This window comes from Ochotona princeps, chromosome 4 (genome assembly GCF_030435755.1).
Source record: "Ochotona princeps isolate mOchPri1 chromosome 4, mOchPri1.hap1, whole genome shotgun sequence".
Classification (NCBI taxonomy): Eukaryota; Metazoa; Chordata; class Mammalia; order Lagomorpha; family Ochotonidae; genus Ochotona; species Ochotona princeps.
The window spans coordinates 32860512-32878800 of record NC_080835.1 but is presented as its reverse complement, the minus strand read 5'-3'; the positions used below and the strand labels follow the sequence as shown (position 1 = coordinate 32878800).

The 18289-nt window shown below is 35.8% G+C and overlaps 1 protein-coding gene across 1 annotated transcript in view; it reads left to right on the top strand.

Moving 5' to 3' along the window:
- Positions 1-18289, top strand: part of ANO3 (anoctamin 3) — a 166121-nt gene that overhangs the window by 43783 nt on the left and 104049 nt on the right. The window contains exons 4-5 of the mRNA XM_004585446.4: positions 3120-3220; positions 10616-10660. Coding sequence (XP_004585503.2) covers positions 3120-3220; positions 10616-10660 — 146 coding nt within the window. The remainder of the gene's footprint in view (positions 1-3119; positions 3221-10615; positions 10661-18289) is intronic.

The following is an 18289-nucleotide window of genomic DNA, read 5'->3' as shown; positions in this document are numbered from 1 at the left end:
GAGAGAGAAAGTACTTGCAGAAGAGGTTGTTGAGACACTGCAGTTACAAAAGTTAGCAAAACAGGGTGTCACTCACAATGAAATGGAATTCTAAGCGATAACATGACTTGAATTAAATAAATCCTGTCTCCAAAGAACAATATCGAGTCAAAAACAGTTTAAATGCAGAACAAAGTTTTAAAGATGCTACAGAATTTGCAGAAATATGATTTTAAAAAACAGCTTATGTTTAGATTTATTATTGGGTGAAAATACTTCATTTCTCAAATTAAATGTTGATTCAGGTTCTTATACTTCAATATCTGTCAAAGCTCTATGCTTATGTAATTTGAACATTAGTGTTAGGCAGCTTCCAAAATCAAGGAACAGGCTCCACAATGATAAATGAGACAGTTACTTCGAGGAGCAAAAGAGAGAACAAACTCTTGCAATGCTCTAACAATGCTGTTTATTTTAGACAGAATGTAGTTGAGAGATGTGCAGTCAATTGAGAGCAAACATTTTATGGAAAGTCTGCTAAATGGAGCCACTTCAAATGCCCTGTAATTGATAAAGGTTGTAACTCTATGAGATAAAGGTCATTGTCTTTATTACTCAGGTGGTGAAAGTGTATGTGAGGCAATAATGTAACTCTCCCAAGGTCTTAGAGATAACAAATGGTAAACATGAAATTTGTACTTGGGTCTGTATGATTCCAACTAGCATGAACAATCTAGCATACTCTATCATTACTTGGAAGTAGGCAGCAAGCATTGAAACGATCTAAATTAAGCTTGGTAAGAGAATGAGAAGCTTATGCAACATAAACAGTTGGCGCATAAGACTTTCTATATGGATAAAGCAGAGGAATTTAAAACATAAAGTGTGTATCTTGCTTAGCTTGGATGAAGAAGTAATTTAAAAGGATGAAAGTATTATATTGTCATGTCATAAAAAGTTATTGCCCCTTTTGTTCCTATATGGAAACCGTTCCACCACATACACCAAAAAGAGCCTAAATATACTGACATTATGATGATATCCTTTCCCTTGATTAGAAAAGTTCCAGGAGAATAATAAAAGCTATTGTAAATGAATAATTGTTTGAATAAGAAATCTGTCATTTAAAAATCATATATTTATCTTTCTGAAACATATGCAGCATTTTCAGTGCTAGTCTGAATAAAAAGCCCTGTGTCTATTTAGGATCCAAAAATCTATTTAGGGTATAGTTTGTCTAGTGGAATAGTCAGTTTTGATTTCCATATTTGTGTTCTTCTGATTTGAAATGGCCATATTCCAAGTAAGAATAGGCTTTCAAAAATTGTACTGACAAGAAAGCACATTTTGTTGTTTTTTCCAAGGTGATTTGGCAAAGTATTAGCACCTCAATATGTTCAGAAGGAAAAACAATGCATAGTCAAAAAATGTGAATATTCCATGTACTTTCTTACTTATACAGATGCTTTCAACAAGAACCTGTGTATGAAGGTTTCTTCTAGTGACAAACACTGAATTTGTTTGATCATGGAATGTCCCTCCCCTTCTCTTTTACTAATACTCTTTAAATCAAACTTTGCTGAGTGGGTGCCCACCGGAGAGGCTGGCCAGACATTTCTGGTTATGGCTCTTGTTCCGCTTGTGTGGCTCTGTAGGAAAAAACTTTGAAATGCTGTCCGTATAAATTTGAAACATTATTCTAGCAAATCCTCAAACCAATCATATTTACAATATGTAATTATCGAAATATGACGCTTTGGCAATTTCATTTTAAACATATTTGCGTTTAAATTAATTTGATAGATTTGTTTCTTATTTTTTGGATTTTAAGATTAGTGCAGCTCTTGAAAAGTTCAATCTAACTCAAATATAAAAAACTATTAAGCAAATGAAGTTCAATTGTGTCTAACCTAGCAGGTATGAATAAATGGAAACAAACTTTTCTTTACATACCTCTGTAAGCAGTTATGTATACTATTAATAAAATGTGAACATGAGTAACATCATTGCCAAGAAAGCCAGTTATTAGCTACTTATTTTAGCATGCTAAATCAAATCTTAGAATCTTAATGAAGATGAACCAAAACTATATCTAATTCTCTGAAAAAAATGACATTGTGAGAAGACTCAAATAACAAACTTCAATTGTCAAATCCCTAATAATTAGATTGGAAAAAAAATTCCTTTGGTCATTCTAGAGCATGCTTAACTCAGCTTAAAAACTTCTTGTATTGATAATTCCAATGGGAGGTTTTACATCTTGATGCATGTATGTATTACCAAATGGTTAAGTCCAGCATGATAGTGCTGAAGATTATTGGACTTCTATGATTTATCCTCCATCTTTTCCTAAAATATAATAGCAAGTAGATTGAGAAGTTTATAGTTACTCATAAAATGTTCTATGAAAAATAAACAAATGGGGCCCGGCGCAATAGCGTAGTGGTTAAAGTCCTCGCCTTACACATGCCAGGATCCCATATTGTCGCCGGTTCTAATCCCAGTGGCCCTGCTTCCCATCCAGCTCCCTGCTTGTGGCCTGGGAAAGCAGTCGAGGATAGCCTAAAACCTTGGGGTCCTGCACCCATGTGGGAGACCTGGAAGAGGCTCCTGGCTCCTGGCTTCGGATAAGTGCAATTCCAATTGTTGCGGCTGCTTGGGGAATGAACCATCGGATAGAAGATCTTCGTCTCTGTCTCTCCTCCTCTCTGTATATCCTCCTTTCCAATAAAAATAAAATAAATCTTAAAAAAAAAAAGAAAAAGAAGCAAATGGCTAGTGAGACTGGTGATATTTTTGTTTTCCATTTACACAGGAATCAAAGGGTCAAGATCAAAACCCCAAACTATCAAAAATAAGTTCAGATCCTTAGATCATGATATAGAACTCTGAAGTTTGCTAGCTGTTAATGTGAAAAATGCACTAATTCACATAGGTGATTTTCATTTATAAAATGACATTTTCAGTGTTATTGCTTTTTATTTATTAAAATTTCTTTATTCATATCACATTCCTTTAGATTATTGGTAATGATTTCATGAGTAACCAAAGAAACAAAGTTCTTTCCTCCCCAATCAAAGCTGTTAGGACATCACCAGTGTTGCTTCTAGTAATGGTGCCTGTCTTGCTTTCCTTTGCAGCCAGCTATTGCAAGCCCTGATATCATGTTCATTAAAATTCACATTCCATGGGATACGCTGTGCAAGTATGCAGAGAGGCTCAACATCAGGATGCCCTTCAGGTAATTTCAAATTATGTTTCATTCTATGTTAATGTATGTGATGATGAGTCTGTCTTTTTAATATTCCCCATTGTTTCTTTCATGTTATTGCATTTGAAAAATGTATTCCTGGTTTTCACAACTGTGGCAGTTTTGACATTCTCAGGTTTTATGACGAACCTCTATGATCATGAGGGTATCGTATGGGGATCCTCATCTTCTTATTCCTCAAACTTTGAATGATGTAACCATAAACATTCCCCATAAAAAATAAATTGATAATGTACTGGCAAATTTTGAAAAACCATGAGGGGAACATTAGAATTAAAAACCTGAATTAGTTTACAATCATTCTTTACCATGGTTTAAAGGTCTGTATTGAGATAATGTTTAGGAGAAAGCAACTGATACCCCGAAGATCTAGGTAAATAAACATACAAGTAATAAAAATTAAACATTTTTCCACATTAGACGTGCCTTATACAAATATAGTGTAAGATTCCAGACAGCTCTTAAAGATGTGAACATTTTGATGAAGTTTGGTCTCTGAGAAGCCAGTAAGGAATTGTGAGATGCTGTCTGCATTGTGATTAAATAGTCTGAGGTCCAAAGAGGATCATTTCAGTCCAGGAATTATATTTAACTCATCTTAGGAATGCCATTAGGGAAATTGTGCTAACATTTTTGGCATCTGAATTTTTTTTTGTTTGACATCGTATAATCTTCTATACATATATTGAAACTCATCATGGCCATTAACTATTCACAATAATATGTCATAATCTGTTGATATCAGGAAACCACTTCCTTTTTGTCCTGAATAGCACATATACATGTTTCACAAAATCCTGGAGAATACAAGCAATGAAATAACCTCAGTTAATTAAAGGAATGTGTATGTTGCTGGGGACCAGCTCCAGCTGACTTCAGAGTTTGCAAAAGATGCGTGGATTAGGGAGAAGCCAAGAAGAGACGTGGACCACTATAACATGATGCTTATAATTGACAACTCAGAAAAGTTGCCTTCTTTATTTATACAGAAATCATCACAAGCTTTTGCACAATATCCAATTGTTTTAGTTTTACTTCATTATTAAAGAATGATTACAAAAACAATCCCACGAAATAGTATTATTATTTTACTTCAGAAAAAATATTTTCAGCAACCTATTACTCATTCAAACCTGCAATCATCCGGCTGAAGCCAGGAACTTCATGTTTGGTAGCACATGTGGTTACATAGTGACAGGTGGTTTATTTATCCATAATCAAATTTCACTAAACCTAAACTAATATTACTTAAAATGTCAAGAATACAAGATAAAAGCAAAGTGTATGAATGAAAGAAATTTATAAAGCAATATATCATAGATTCTTTACTAAATCTTATAGTCAATCATGCATTAATTACTATCACCTGCACCTACTACTAATTCAATTGTTTTTTATTCTTTTGTTAAAGGGCAGTGAAAACAATCAGGGCAATGCAGCCTTTCTATGAACAGACGGACTTAAAAAAAAAAAAGCTTATTATCTTTATAAACTATTTTCTTTCCCTAAATATAATTGCCAATATAAGGTAGAAGTTTCAACTGTGTGGGCTCACAACTTTTGTCTCTCTTTAAAGATGCCCCATATGCTTGCTGCACTCTGTGAGCTTCATGTTTAACCGAATTTTGCCAAAGTGCAAAAGATTGATTTATTTTGCTGTGTGGGTGGGGATTGGCATCACTTGATTAAACTATTGCATAAGTACCTGCTATCAAACTGTATCCATATTTCATTCAGTTGAAGAGAAAATTGTGAATTGTAATGTTTTGCTAAGGCAATTATATAATAGCAAATTATCATGGATCATGTGACTTAAGCAGCCAAACTTTGTGTTTCGGTTTTGGAAATTGGAAGATTAAAACACTGAAGGGTTGTTTTATTTTGTGTTTTTTTTTTTTCTCACAAGGTACAAAACATAGCAAATGCTTGCTTTTTCTCTAATAAGAGCACTAAACCATTCATGAGGACTCCAATCTCAAGGATTGATTACTTCCTTGAAGCCTGCTTCCTAATAGCATTAGATATTCAGGCTTCAATAAACATTGAATCCGTTGTAATCAGTTAAATGTTTTCTTTACCAGAATTATTTAAATTTTATAATTTCAATGACGGTTTTTCCTTTTTAACTCAAAATTATATTTCTCCTTCCGTAGCCTATTTATCTTTCATAATGTAAAGTCAGTTTCTTCTATGTCAAATGTTGTAGCACAGTGAGTTGAACTGCCTCGTGTGGTCTCCAGTCTGTAGTTTCATACTTTTCCTATAGCTGTTTCCTTTATCTCAGCTACACTTTATAAATTTTTGTAAAAAACTGATAGCCTCTTAGAGTCATCCCCCTTTCTCTTTGAATCCCTTCAATCTTATGAATTCAATATAAATTTCAATAAATTCTTGGTGGAAAAATAATCGCTATTCTTCTGATTGGAATTTTCAAAACAAATAAAGCTTTCATCAATTTAATTTCTTTATATCTTCTTATTGAATGTGAATCAGTAACAAAGCCCTTGCCAGATTGTGAATGAGCTGAATTAAAACTGAATGCATCATACCCATCTGTCTCAGGAGAGATTTTAAAGAGGATGCTCACTTCAGTCTGATTTCTTCATAACTTGTGTTCATTTTTAATGTCCTGATAAGACTGCATCTAAAGAAAGAGCTCTGACACATTCAGGGGCTAGGAGTGATGTATCAAAGTGTAGAATGTATGCACTTATTGTCGTTCCTGAATCCGTTTTTGCTTTATCATATACTTCATAATTGCTATGCTATTAAAATATTTAGAAAATATCATTGATATCCACAATATATAATATATATATATATATATTCAAAAATAAGCAGCATTTTTCAAAGTGTGTAACCAAATGCCTTCCATTATTGCTGAATTAATAAATATATTGACATAAGGAACTTTAATCAAAATGATTTCCTATCTTTAGAATGCATTAAAATTTCTAGGGAAGAAGTACAAAACAAATTTTTCATCAAGACAAAAGTATGGAAGTGCTGGTATCACAAACATGGAATAGATTTGAATATGTACATTTTAACAAGCATCCCAAATGATTCTAATACAGAGGTTTCAGCCATTTTAAATCTCATACCTTTTTTGTAAATTATAAGGGAGACAGTAGTTATGTAACATAACCTGTCCTTTTTTTCCATTGATGCTGATGTTCTGAAAAAATTGTTTGAAAAATGCTAGAGTTTTTTGAAACATTTTTCTAAATAAATTAAAATGGCATTAGCTATCACCTTTATAATGAACTTTTCTATTTATAAGGTACTATAGAAATTTGAAATTACAATTAGTGTGTAGTAACAGAATATCATCTTAACATAGTCTAAGCAGCAAAAGTGTTTTGTGATAGTCACTCCAGTTTGCAGTAATCATTTATTTACCACATTCAATGACATATGAACTTTATAGAATTTATAATACAGCCCTGAATGGGTTTCACATCTCAGGATTCAATCAACCACATATCAGAAATATTTAAAACAAATGTGCAACTATACCCTGAACATAATCAGGATTTGTCTTGCCATTATTCCCTAGGAAATCCAGCGTTGAAATGGTTCACATAATATTTACATTATATTAGTATTATAGATAACTTAGAGGTAATTCAAAGTACTCATAAGAATGTACATATATGTTGGATTTAAATACCTCTTCAGTCTACAATAGAGAATTGAGCACTCGATTTCTTATATTCGAGTAGATCCTAGAGGTATTTCCCCCAAAACAGAAGGCACAATTATATCCAAGACTAATAAAGAAATCAAATAGGAAAACATAAATATATATGCCTTCCTAGAACACACATTTAAATTATGTTTACAAATTTTACCTTGAGCTATTGCAAGCAATTATCTAGCTTTTGAGTTTATTATAATTTAGTTACAAAATAGAGCTCTATGTAGATTTATTAGTTACAACCTTTCTTGTAAAAGTTTTCTGATTGCTTATTGCATGACCACAACTTGAGCATTTTATCTAAATCTGGGGAATGATGACAGTGAACGATTATAGGCTGAAGAATTCGGGTAGTAAAGCATTTGGTCCTTCAGCATCACTTTTGCAGGACAATTAAAGAAAACTGGAGGCTGTTGATGATTTCATGGATAATAGGTACAGTGTATATTTTTAGAGAAATATAACTAAAAACAACCCCTATCCACTTCTGCAGTCCTTCCACAATGTTGGAAGAAGAAGAAATTACTATGTAAGAATTAAAGCAGAATAAATGTAGCGAAGCTTGCAAAGAGGTTGCAAAGGCAAGAAGAAACTCCATGCTATTATATAGCCAATCAAATACAACTCTACATTTACATGTAGTCAGGATCAATAATAACTATTCTGTAAGAGGGTTGAAAACATCAAACATCCAGCCTAGATTATTTTTGATTTTTTTAAAAGATTTATTTATTTTTATTGCAAAGTCAGATATACAGAGAGGAGGAGAGACAGAGAGAAAGATATTCTGTCTGATGATTCACTCCCCAAGTGACCACAACAGCTGATGCTGAGTCGATCCAAAGCCAGAAGCCAGAAGCCAGGAACCTCTTCCAGGTCTCCCACGCGGGTACGGGGTCTCAAGGTTTTGGGCCATACTGGACTGCTTTCCCAAACCACAAGCAGAGAGCTGCATAGGAAGTGGAGTTGCCTAGATTAGAACCAACACCATATGGTTGGTCCCCCACCAGGCCTGCTCCCTTCCCTAGTTCCTATACCTGCGAATATGTACCGCAGGCTTGTTCAGTCTATCCTACCTCCCATTAAGCTCTGGAACTTATCAATGGGCATTGAAGCCTAGTTCGACCCAACGAGCCTACTATCCAGCCCACACACATACTGGGAGGTGCCTTTCTGTTTAGCAACCCTGCCCCTGTCCTGATTTTCATGCTCACCAGTGGGAGTAGTTACCCACGAGGGAGGTGCCCGCTATCTCCCTACTAGGCCACTCCAACTTCTGGATTGCGCACTCTCCAGGTGGTTCTGGCATTTAACTTGGCAGAATTTGCCCTGGTGCCAGTCTCTGCCATCTGATGAATTGGCAAAGCCCTACCAACACTTGCCCACTCTAATTTTGCTTGCACCATTCTGATCAGTCAACCCAATCAGTCCCTTCCCCTATCCAGTTCACATGAGGCCCACAGGTGTTCCCCTCACCCGTCACAGCCTTTGCCTTCTGTGGCATAGTATCCCTGCCTCTGTATACCAGTTATTGTAAGAGCCTGGGTTGGAATGACATGTGCTCCATCCTGATTTCTATTCTTTTTATTTTGAGTTGAAATTTGTTTGGCCCTGCCCAGTCGGCCCCCTTCTCCACAAAGTTTTTTTAAGTATAAATTATATCTACTATTCATAATGACAACTATAGGTCTCTTCTCTTAATCACACTCCGGGATACCCATTAATGCAGAAAATTAAGACTTTAATATTTATTTTTTATTGCTGTTAGTCTTACTATTGATACCTTATTTAGTAAATGTTTATTATGGGTGAAGTATTGTCAAACACTGAATGAGGTAAATGCAGCTCCAAATTCATCAAGCATAAAAATTCGTACTAGTTTTCGCACAATGAATCAAGTGTGCAGCAGTTGTGCAAAGTCGAAGCAATTAGCACTAGTGTCTTTCAGAAGCCATCCTGTTTCAGAAGATAGTCATGTGCCATTCCTGTAGAAAAGAATGGATTTACAATAAACTAGTATTAGCATAATGTATGCACAAAAATCTCCCTGTGTATCTGAAAAGTGAACTGGTATGGCCTTTACAGTGCTAATTTGGGATCCATGCAATGTGCCTCAAATTCTGCATTTGAATTCAGTGTTTGAATATGTCAGAAAATACATCAAAATTATTGTCTGGTAGTGTGACCAGTGAAATACAGTATCAAAGAAAGTTAGAAGTAAATATTTGACTGTTAAATTGCTTTCTCAATACTTTCCCTTGGATGACTTTCCTGAACCTCTGAAATGCATTCAGTAGTAGAGATACATATTTAAAGAGACCTGGATTATCATCTCCTGAGTTCCCAAATGAGGATATAAAGACAATCTTTTAGCAAATGAATGAACCTTTGTCATTATTTTGTCTAAATGAACCCTGATGCCTAAAACATTCAATGTTTCCTCATCACTTTTCATCACAAAGCCTTAGCATTTCTTCCAAAATACCTATAATCTCTGCGCTATTCATCATCTCCTATATTCTTTTGCCATTGTCCTCCACTATCAATGCAGCTTGTATAGCACAGCTATTGTACTTGTTTTAGGTTCTAAAACAAACCCCCCACCACCAAAGCAAGCAAGCAAGCAAATTCACAACAAAAAGCTCTCTAGAATGCTACATCTATCCATTTCACCCTAAGAATCACTCCTCCTCATGCTTCAATAGACAATACAGGTAGCAGATCCTCGAGGAGATTTCCTGTGTCCTGTTTCCTCCATGAAAACTGAGTTCCCCTTCCTTGATGTGTTCTTAACAGTATCTATTTTTCAGTGTTATTTCATTTTGTTACAACTAAAGTTACCTGTCAATTCAAATTAAGCTGTAAAGCAAGCTCCTTGTAGTCTCAGACCCTTTTATTTTCTTCCAATTTATACTTTCCTCCAAGTACCAGTTTACCATTCCTTGATAAGTCAAAAGCACTTTTACTTTTTTGAGATTTATTTATTTTTTTTTTTGGAAAGGCAGGTTTTACAGAAAGAAGGAAATACATATAGAAAGCTGTCCCATCAGCTGGTTTATTCCCCAAGTGGTCACAAGGATCAGGGCTGAGCGGATCCGAAGCGAAGCCGGGAGCCTGAGACCTCTTCCAAGTCTCCTTCAGGGATTTGATCCCAAGGCTTTGGGCTATTCTCTTCTGCTTTCCCAGGCCACAAGCAGATAGCTGGATGGGAAGTTGAGCAGCCGGGACATGAACTGGTGCCCATATGGATTTCCGGCAGTTACAAAGCAAGGATTTAGCCACTGAGCCCCCCAAAATACTCTAATATGGATATCTTTAAAAAGATGGATGAACAACTTCCCATAACACAAGAAAGCATTTCAGGTTTTTAGGCACTGCGTGGGAGATGATGGACTTTCTAAACTATGGAAATTATGTATATTTATGATGTTCTATTGATTTTTAAGGTATCAGTTTTGTTGATAACTTATATTCTGAAACTAAAACCATGCAAATTCTATGTTCTTTATGTTATCCTGGCTTATTTCAAGTATATTCTATTTCTTAGCCACATGGAACTTGGGAAATAGAAATGCTCACATGAATGAATGCTTTCACTCATTTATTTCATGGCATTTTCCTGTGACTTTCTTCAGATGATTTATATATATTTTTTCTTTCTTTAGGAAAAAATGCTATTACACTGATGAGAGGAGCAAGTCAAAGGGAAGGTATGTGATTTTTGTGTAATTTGTTTATACTAATTAGTCATTTGGGGAAAAAGATTCAGTTATCTATGTCAATAGTTGTATATTTCATGAAGAAACATTCTTTTGATTTGTTCAAGAGATTTTCAGAATGATATATATCAAATTGAATAATGTTTAAATCAGGATATTTGTTACTATTTAATATTGTCATTCCAGAAACCATTTTATATAATGTGTGGAAGGAGGGTTTTAATTCAAAATTGATATCTAAAGATTTTGATTATAGTTTTGAAATGGATTGATGAGTAAAAATATGACCCACTAGAGTAATAGAACAATAGACTCAGCAAAGGCTTGCTACCTTGTTCACCACAATCTCTGACTTGAGAGAAGTGGTACAGGTTAACTTTGAGAGGATGAAGTGGTTTATCACTGAATAGCATTTTTGAGTTGAAGCCACACTCTAACTCTACCAGGAAGGACTAAGATACAAGGATGAGTTGACTCTCTCATCCTTATACTGGAAACTTATCTTCAAGCTTATCTTCAAGGACATTTACTCAAAACACCAGCTCTTTATGTATGGTAATAGAAGTAGTCAAATGAAAACCGATTTAATCAAACCACCACCCTGAGATGTCAGAAACTCTCCTGCCTGAAATCCTTAGCATTTTTTTATTTTACATTTATTGAAAAGGTAGATTTACAGAGGTAAAGAGAGAGAGAGAGAGAGAGAGAGAGAGAGAGAGAGATCTTCTTTCTGCTAATTCACTGCCCAAGTGTTCAAGTGTCCACAGTGACAGGAGCTAAGTGATCCGAACCCAGGAGCCAGGAGCTTTGTCAGCGTCGCCCACTCGGGTGCAGGGTCCCAAGCATGTGGGCCATCCATAAGAAATCCTGGTACTTGCACGGTGAGGACTTTAGCCACTAGGCTACTGTGTCAGGGCCCAAGAACTTTTTAACTGAAGGAAATGCTCTTTCATACATTGGATGCTCAGACCAAATGCTTTGCGACCTTGGCTGTTTTTGTTTGTTCGTTTGTTTAATTTTGTTTTGTTTTTTGCTCATTGCAATAGAATCAGTTAACAAAGACAAAACCATGTAAATGTAACAAAAATGTCTCTGTCAAATGTAATAAAGTATTATAAGTCAGATGGACACAGATGTTAGATTAGAAAGCATATATTGTGAATAAAGAAGATTTTAGGAAAAGATTCAATAAATTTAATTCCTTTATTAAGGAAATGGTTGAATATAATTTTGAACTTGGAAATCATAATTGTTTAACATAAAAATCAAGAAGTTGTGGGCCTAGCATGGTAGCCTAGCAGTTAAAGTCCTAGCCTTGACTGCACCGTGATCCCATGTGGATACCAGTTCTGATTTTGTCAGCCCTGCTTCTTAATCGACTCCCTGCCTGTAGCCTGGGAAAACAGTGAAGGACAGACAGCCCAAAGACTTGATACCCTACACCTGCAAGGGAGACCTGGAAGAAGTTCCTGGCTAGTGGCTCCTGGCTTCAGATTGGCTCAGCTCAGGCAGTTGCGGTCACTTGGGTATTGAGTCCTTGGACAGAGGATCTTCCTCTTTGTCTCTGCTCCTTCTGTATATCTGACTTTCCAATATAAATAAGTCTTAAAAAATATAAAAGGAGTTTCATTATTGGAAAAATAAGAAAGTAAACTGAAATGAAATAACTTGAAATTTAAATGAATATTAAAATCATTAGTAATGAAAATGGCCTTTTTAAGAGATACCACTCAACCAGGTGGGATTTACTGTAAGCAGATGTGAATGACCTCTCATCATTTACTAACTACGTAGCAAATTCCCAATGCCACTTCTGCATAACAAAATCAAAGCAATTTAATACATAAGATCACCTCTGTGTATTTTTCATGCTTAGCTCTGCATTGGCTTACTTACTGCTGGTTGATTGGTAAAGTCTCCTGCGTTTGGTTCACATACCACTACAGAATTAGTGAGACTTTTCAGGACGCATGGTTTGCAGGCTACCTAATGAATAAATACCTTTCTTTCAGAAAGTAGCAGTATAATAAAATCTTATATATTAAAAATATAACAAAGCCTATATATGGACATAAAGTTGTCATTTATATCACTTTAGAATGAACTAGCATTTAGACTGCATGATGAATATGTATGTACTGAATTCCAAGGAAATAACATTTCTAATAGTGGAAAAATGTGTTTTTAACACACTAATCAATTATAAAACAAAACTAGAAAAATGAACATTTGTCCTTTGTTGTAATGTGTTATCTTTTATGTTTATTATTTTATGTTCAAATTCATTAAATGGAACTACAGGTATCAATTATTCAAAGTGATTATTAAAACATTCTCATTCTTGCTTTAATCCACCCCTGTGAAAAATTGTAAAATTTACTTATTATAGATTGTTCTCCTAATCTCTTGACTTTGTTTGCTTATGCAGGTGGAAAGGGATAGGAAATAAGTAAGAAAAGAGTTGGTGGAATTATGTAACGTTATACTGGGGGAAAAATCTGCTACATGGCTTGTCTGAGTTCAAGATATTCAATTAAGGAAATGGCAGATTCCAATGAGTTAGCTTTGCCTTTGAGAAAGACAGTTTAAATGTCTTGTATGCAGCTGTGTGTGTATGTGTGTGGTTATTTCTGATATAATATTTGAAACTAAAACTATAAATATTTTAAAAAGTGAGAAATTAAGTGTTCCCATTGGTTTAAGCTGTGCCTTTCCTTTCGTGGAGTGGAAAAGATCTGCATGATTAATTTGGATGGATAAACATTTGGAGGCCAAATCACGAGGAGGAAATTGTGCAGCTCTTCAAGATCATCATCTCTCCAGGCAGATTAAGAGAAAATGGCAATCTCTTTTATTGCTACAATTTGCCTTTTCCCACATTCAGTTATTAAAAATGTTCAAAGGATCCTGCCAAGGAGACAAAAAGAAGGTAGCAATATTGTGGATCAGGCAGAACAAATTACTTGCTGCCCGTCTCTACATACTTCCTACCCGTTTCACAGATACGCCAAGAATTTGACATTTTAATACCAACTTATGTTTCATTTTCATAGAATCATTTTAACTTTCCCCTAATTTTAACAAAGGAACTAGAAATCATCTTCCATTACACCATGGTAGCTTGAGCTTATAAGCTTCTTCACACGATAAAAGGTAGAAGGAGTAGAAATTATTATATTGTATTGGTAATATGATAGTGGTAGTTGTTTTAGAAACAGTAGAGATAATACTCCTTATTTGTATTATCACACACTTTTATTCGTGTTTTTCATGTGCTGCATGCTGTATTATAATTATTTATTTCATTCGCTTTTTTTAGTTAAGGCATGAAAAAAATTAATTAAGGTTGAAAGAAATTATCGAATGGCATCCTTTTCTCTGAATACTCAAGCACAGTTCTGAACATGTCTCACTATCAGACAGTATGTACGCTTAGACAAGAAGTATGTGTTTAAATCCTATATTGATAATGCCATTTATTTTCTAATAGTGCTAATGGAAATGAGTAGAACGGGTTCTTGTTTCATGTAAAAAAAAATTATGCTGTGGGACAGATGAGTGAGAAACAAGGTTGTAACTTTTAGTGGGGTAGGGAATCCACCATAGTGGATGGGCTCCACTCCACAGACTCTGAGAGTGCCCAGTCACTCAGAGTTAGAAATTATGATTGCATAGTTTAATGAATAGAACATGAGGATCAGCAAAGAGCTGAGAGCTGAACATACTGACTGTATTCAGACTGAATAATTTAAAAATTGGGGTTTATTTCTCCCTGTCATTTCTCCTCCAATCTCCCTCTTCTCTGAACAAACAGTTTTTTAGGTGTGAAATGGTTTGTTCCTCCCAAGATTTATTATCCGCTGTTGTAAGGCAAGTTAGTTCTCTTGGTGCTGGGCAGGAGAATTCCCGTACGAGACTATCCTTGGGGGACGGATGGCTGTAACTACCTGTACATTTATATGGGTTTGAGCAGGATTTGTATTTGGTGATTCCTAAGGTTTTCGCCTGTTTATGCTGAACAATGCTATGTTTTTTACCTTCCTGCAAGAATTTTCCAGAGCCCCTCACACACAGAGACGAACTTCTAACTTCTTTCCTAATATTCTCCCTTCAAATGAAGTTATCCATAATCATGGGGATAACTGGAATGAAGGTCTCAATTTCTGCATTCCAGCTGACATATGAATGTAGAAGTGCAAATGAGTATTTTCTTGCTATCTGTACTACAGTGTTTAAAGGTGATGGAAAAAACTACTTTACATAGTCCATAGGACAGGTCACATCACCCAACAAGAGAGCTTGGGAGCCCTAGGTAATTCCATTTCCGGGCAGTCCTATAGGCATTTCTATTTCCAGTGCCCCAGAACTTGGCAGAGCTGACCAGGCTCTCTGGAAACCAGCTTCTTGCAAAGCTGTTTGCCCAGTGTCCTGGCTTCCACTTCTAAAAGAGGTGCCATTAAGGAGTGGATTAGTCTTGTGTATCTTTGATTGCTGATGACAGCAAAAAAAAATTATTACCAATAGATTTGCCACCTATCCTTCCAGTGCCCCTGGTACTTAGCTCTCTGCTCTTCTTCTGGGCTCTCTGGTAAAGTCCACATTAGAGCAGTTTTCAGGATATCAGCCAAGATGGTGCTTAGTACAACTTCTCAATTTTGAAGTTTTCTTTTAAAATCAGGTTGATCTGGCCTAGATCTACAGTCATAGGCAAGTTCCTTATAAGACAGTGCCCATGAGTTGGACAGTGTGATTTCCAATAAGACCAAATGTGATCATCACTTTAACAAGTCCATTAATGTTTAGTTAATCAGCAAAACTTTCTGTCCCTTCCCCTGTATTTTATTTTTCCGGGGGAGTTCCTCAAATTCACTGTTACATGGACAAAATAAATCTAGCTGTAAAATTATATACATCAAGCTCCCATTTTGTTACTATTCTCTTTGATTCTTTAATATTGTATTTAGATTTTACAATAAATATTTAATCATCCTTTTATAAGGTCTGGGGACCAAACTGTATATCCTGGTGGAGAGAATTGTTGAATAGTAAGTTTCTAATCTGAAAGGGAATAGAATAGAAATGCAGTAACAATTCTGTCCCCCTGATTGCTTAGCCACTTCTCCTGGACTTTAAAATTTAAGTGGCACTCACCATGGAGACACACTTTCTGTGTTTTCTGACTTAACCAGTGTTTACTGTGTGTCTTAACTTAAAGGAAAGGTTGTGACCCGTGTCTCTGCATCCTCTGGCTTCTGTATTTTCACCACTCAGTTGACTGGTTATGGGCTTGAGTTTCTGGGTTTAATCAATGTTACTACATAACTTGAAAAAATTATACTGGAGATTGAGTTTTTGAATGAATCTAGATGTTTCCCTGGGCTTCCTTATTTTTTAGAACGTTCTTGTGTTCCTGGAACTGAGCTACTGGGGAACTGAAAAACTGTTTTCAGTCCTCTTTAAGTCTCTTTTGGACCCTCCTCTTTTTCCACTGCACCTCCTGACTGCTGTTAGCTTTAACTAAGCTTTTGTCAGTCTCTCTTTTAAGAATCTGACCTGCAAGTCAGGGAGAGTTCCAGGCTGTAAAAATGTACCATCACTTCGTATTTTGACAGCATCTACAATAATACCCAATAGCCAAATTAGTTATTATCTTTACAGGATGAGAGATGCAATTTTAAAAATGTATTCTTTTTATTGGAACGGCAGATTTACGGAGGGAAAGAGAGAGAGAAAGATCTCCTCTCCACTGGTTCATTCGCCAAGTGGCCACAATGACCAGAGCTGAGCTGATCTGAAGGCAGGAGCCAGAAACTTGTTACGGGTCTCCCAAACAAATGCAGGGTCCCAAGGCTTTGAACCATCCTCTTCTGCTTTCCCAAGCCACAAGCAGGGAGCTGGATGGGAAGTGGAAGCAGCCTGAAGAACCAGTGCCCAAATGGGATCACAGTGCATGCAGGACACGTGCAAGGCAGGGATTTTAGCCATTAGGCTATCATACCAAGCCAAAGAGGTACATTCTTTAAAATTCCCATGTGCCTGAATACAAACATTAAACACTCAAGAATTCACAACCTTGATTTTCAGAAATTCTGTGAAACATGCCTTGCAAGAGTACTTAAAGGATCTGGTCAAATGGAACTTCCTAACATCATGAAATTATATTCTTTAGTTACAGTAACTTTACCCATTTTAGACCAGATTTAATCATAAGTAAAAAGTGATCAAATATTTGAAACTATATCCACATTTTAAAACAATTTAACTCTTTTAATACTCAGTGTTTTCGTCAATGCTTTCCTGCAATCAGTACTTAAGAGATAGTACAGAACACAATAGATTGCTGCAAGAGAATACACTTTGTTTTTTTGGTTGGTCACAAAAGTGAGAAATGAAAAGTTAAATGTTAGGATAAGAACTAAAAGCATAACATAATCAGAACAATTTAAGAGTTCATACCAGAAATATGCTTACAGCAACTGACTAGAAAACCAAAGACCCAACAACAGGCATTCGAATTGACATACTTTTTCTAAACCAATCTGTGTAGGTTCAGTTTAGCATAACAGCATAAAAGCTTGCATATACAGAATTTACTCTGTATTTGCAAATTTATTATAAAGCTAATCTAGAAGTAAAACTGTTAATAAGCACAATATAAACTTGATATCATTATATAACATTACAATACACTTACATAATCTAAATCACCTGGAACAGCAGTCAAAAAATTCTATACCATTGAAAGAATTTAACCTGAGAACTGTTTTTCAAAAATGCATTTACTTATTTCTTTGTTTATTTGAAAGTTGACTTGCAGAGAAAGAGGAAGAAGCCTAGAGATCTTCCATGCACTGGTTCACTGCCCAAATACTTGCAGTTGCCAGAGCATGGCCAGCTCAAAGGTAGCAACCAGCAGCTTCGTCCAGTCTTTCACAGCAGTGCAAGGGGCCAACCATTTGGGCCATGTTATGATATATTTTTAGGCACATTAGCAGGGAGCTGGATCAAAAATGAATCATGTAAGACTTGAACTAATGCTCATATGGGATGCCAGTGCCACAGGCAGTGGCTTAACATGATATGCCTCACTGCCAGTCCTTAATCTGTGAAGTTTAACCAAAGCTATGGGCTGTCCCTAATCAAAATTGCAATAATCATTCAAGTATTAAAAATAAGTGGATATGAGGGGAGTGATGCAATAGCTCAACTAACTGATCCTCCACTTCCAACCACCAGCATCCCATGTGGGCACTGGTTCATGTACTGGCTGCTTCACTTCCTATCCAGCTCTCTGTTTATGGCCTGGGAAAACAGTGGAGGATAGCCCAAAGCCTGTGAACTTGCACCTGTGTGGGAGACCCAGAAGAAGCTCCTGAATCCTGGGTTCAGATTAGCTCAGTTCCAGCCATTGTTGCCATGTGGGGAGTGAAGCAGAGGATGGAAGATCTTTCCCTCTGTCTCTTCTTCTCTCCATAATCTGCCTTTCCAATTAAAATAAATAAATATTAAAAAGAATAGGCAGATTATGCTAATTCCATTGAAACTTAATTCTTAAAAGCAAGGAACACTCAATAGTGGAAAGAGAAAAATGCAAAAATATACTGAAAGACACCAGAAAGT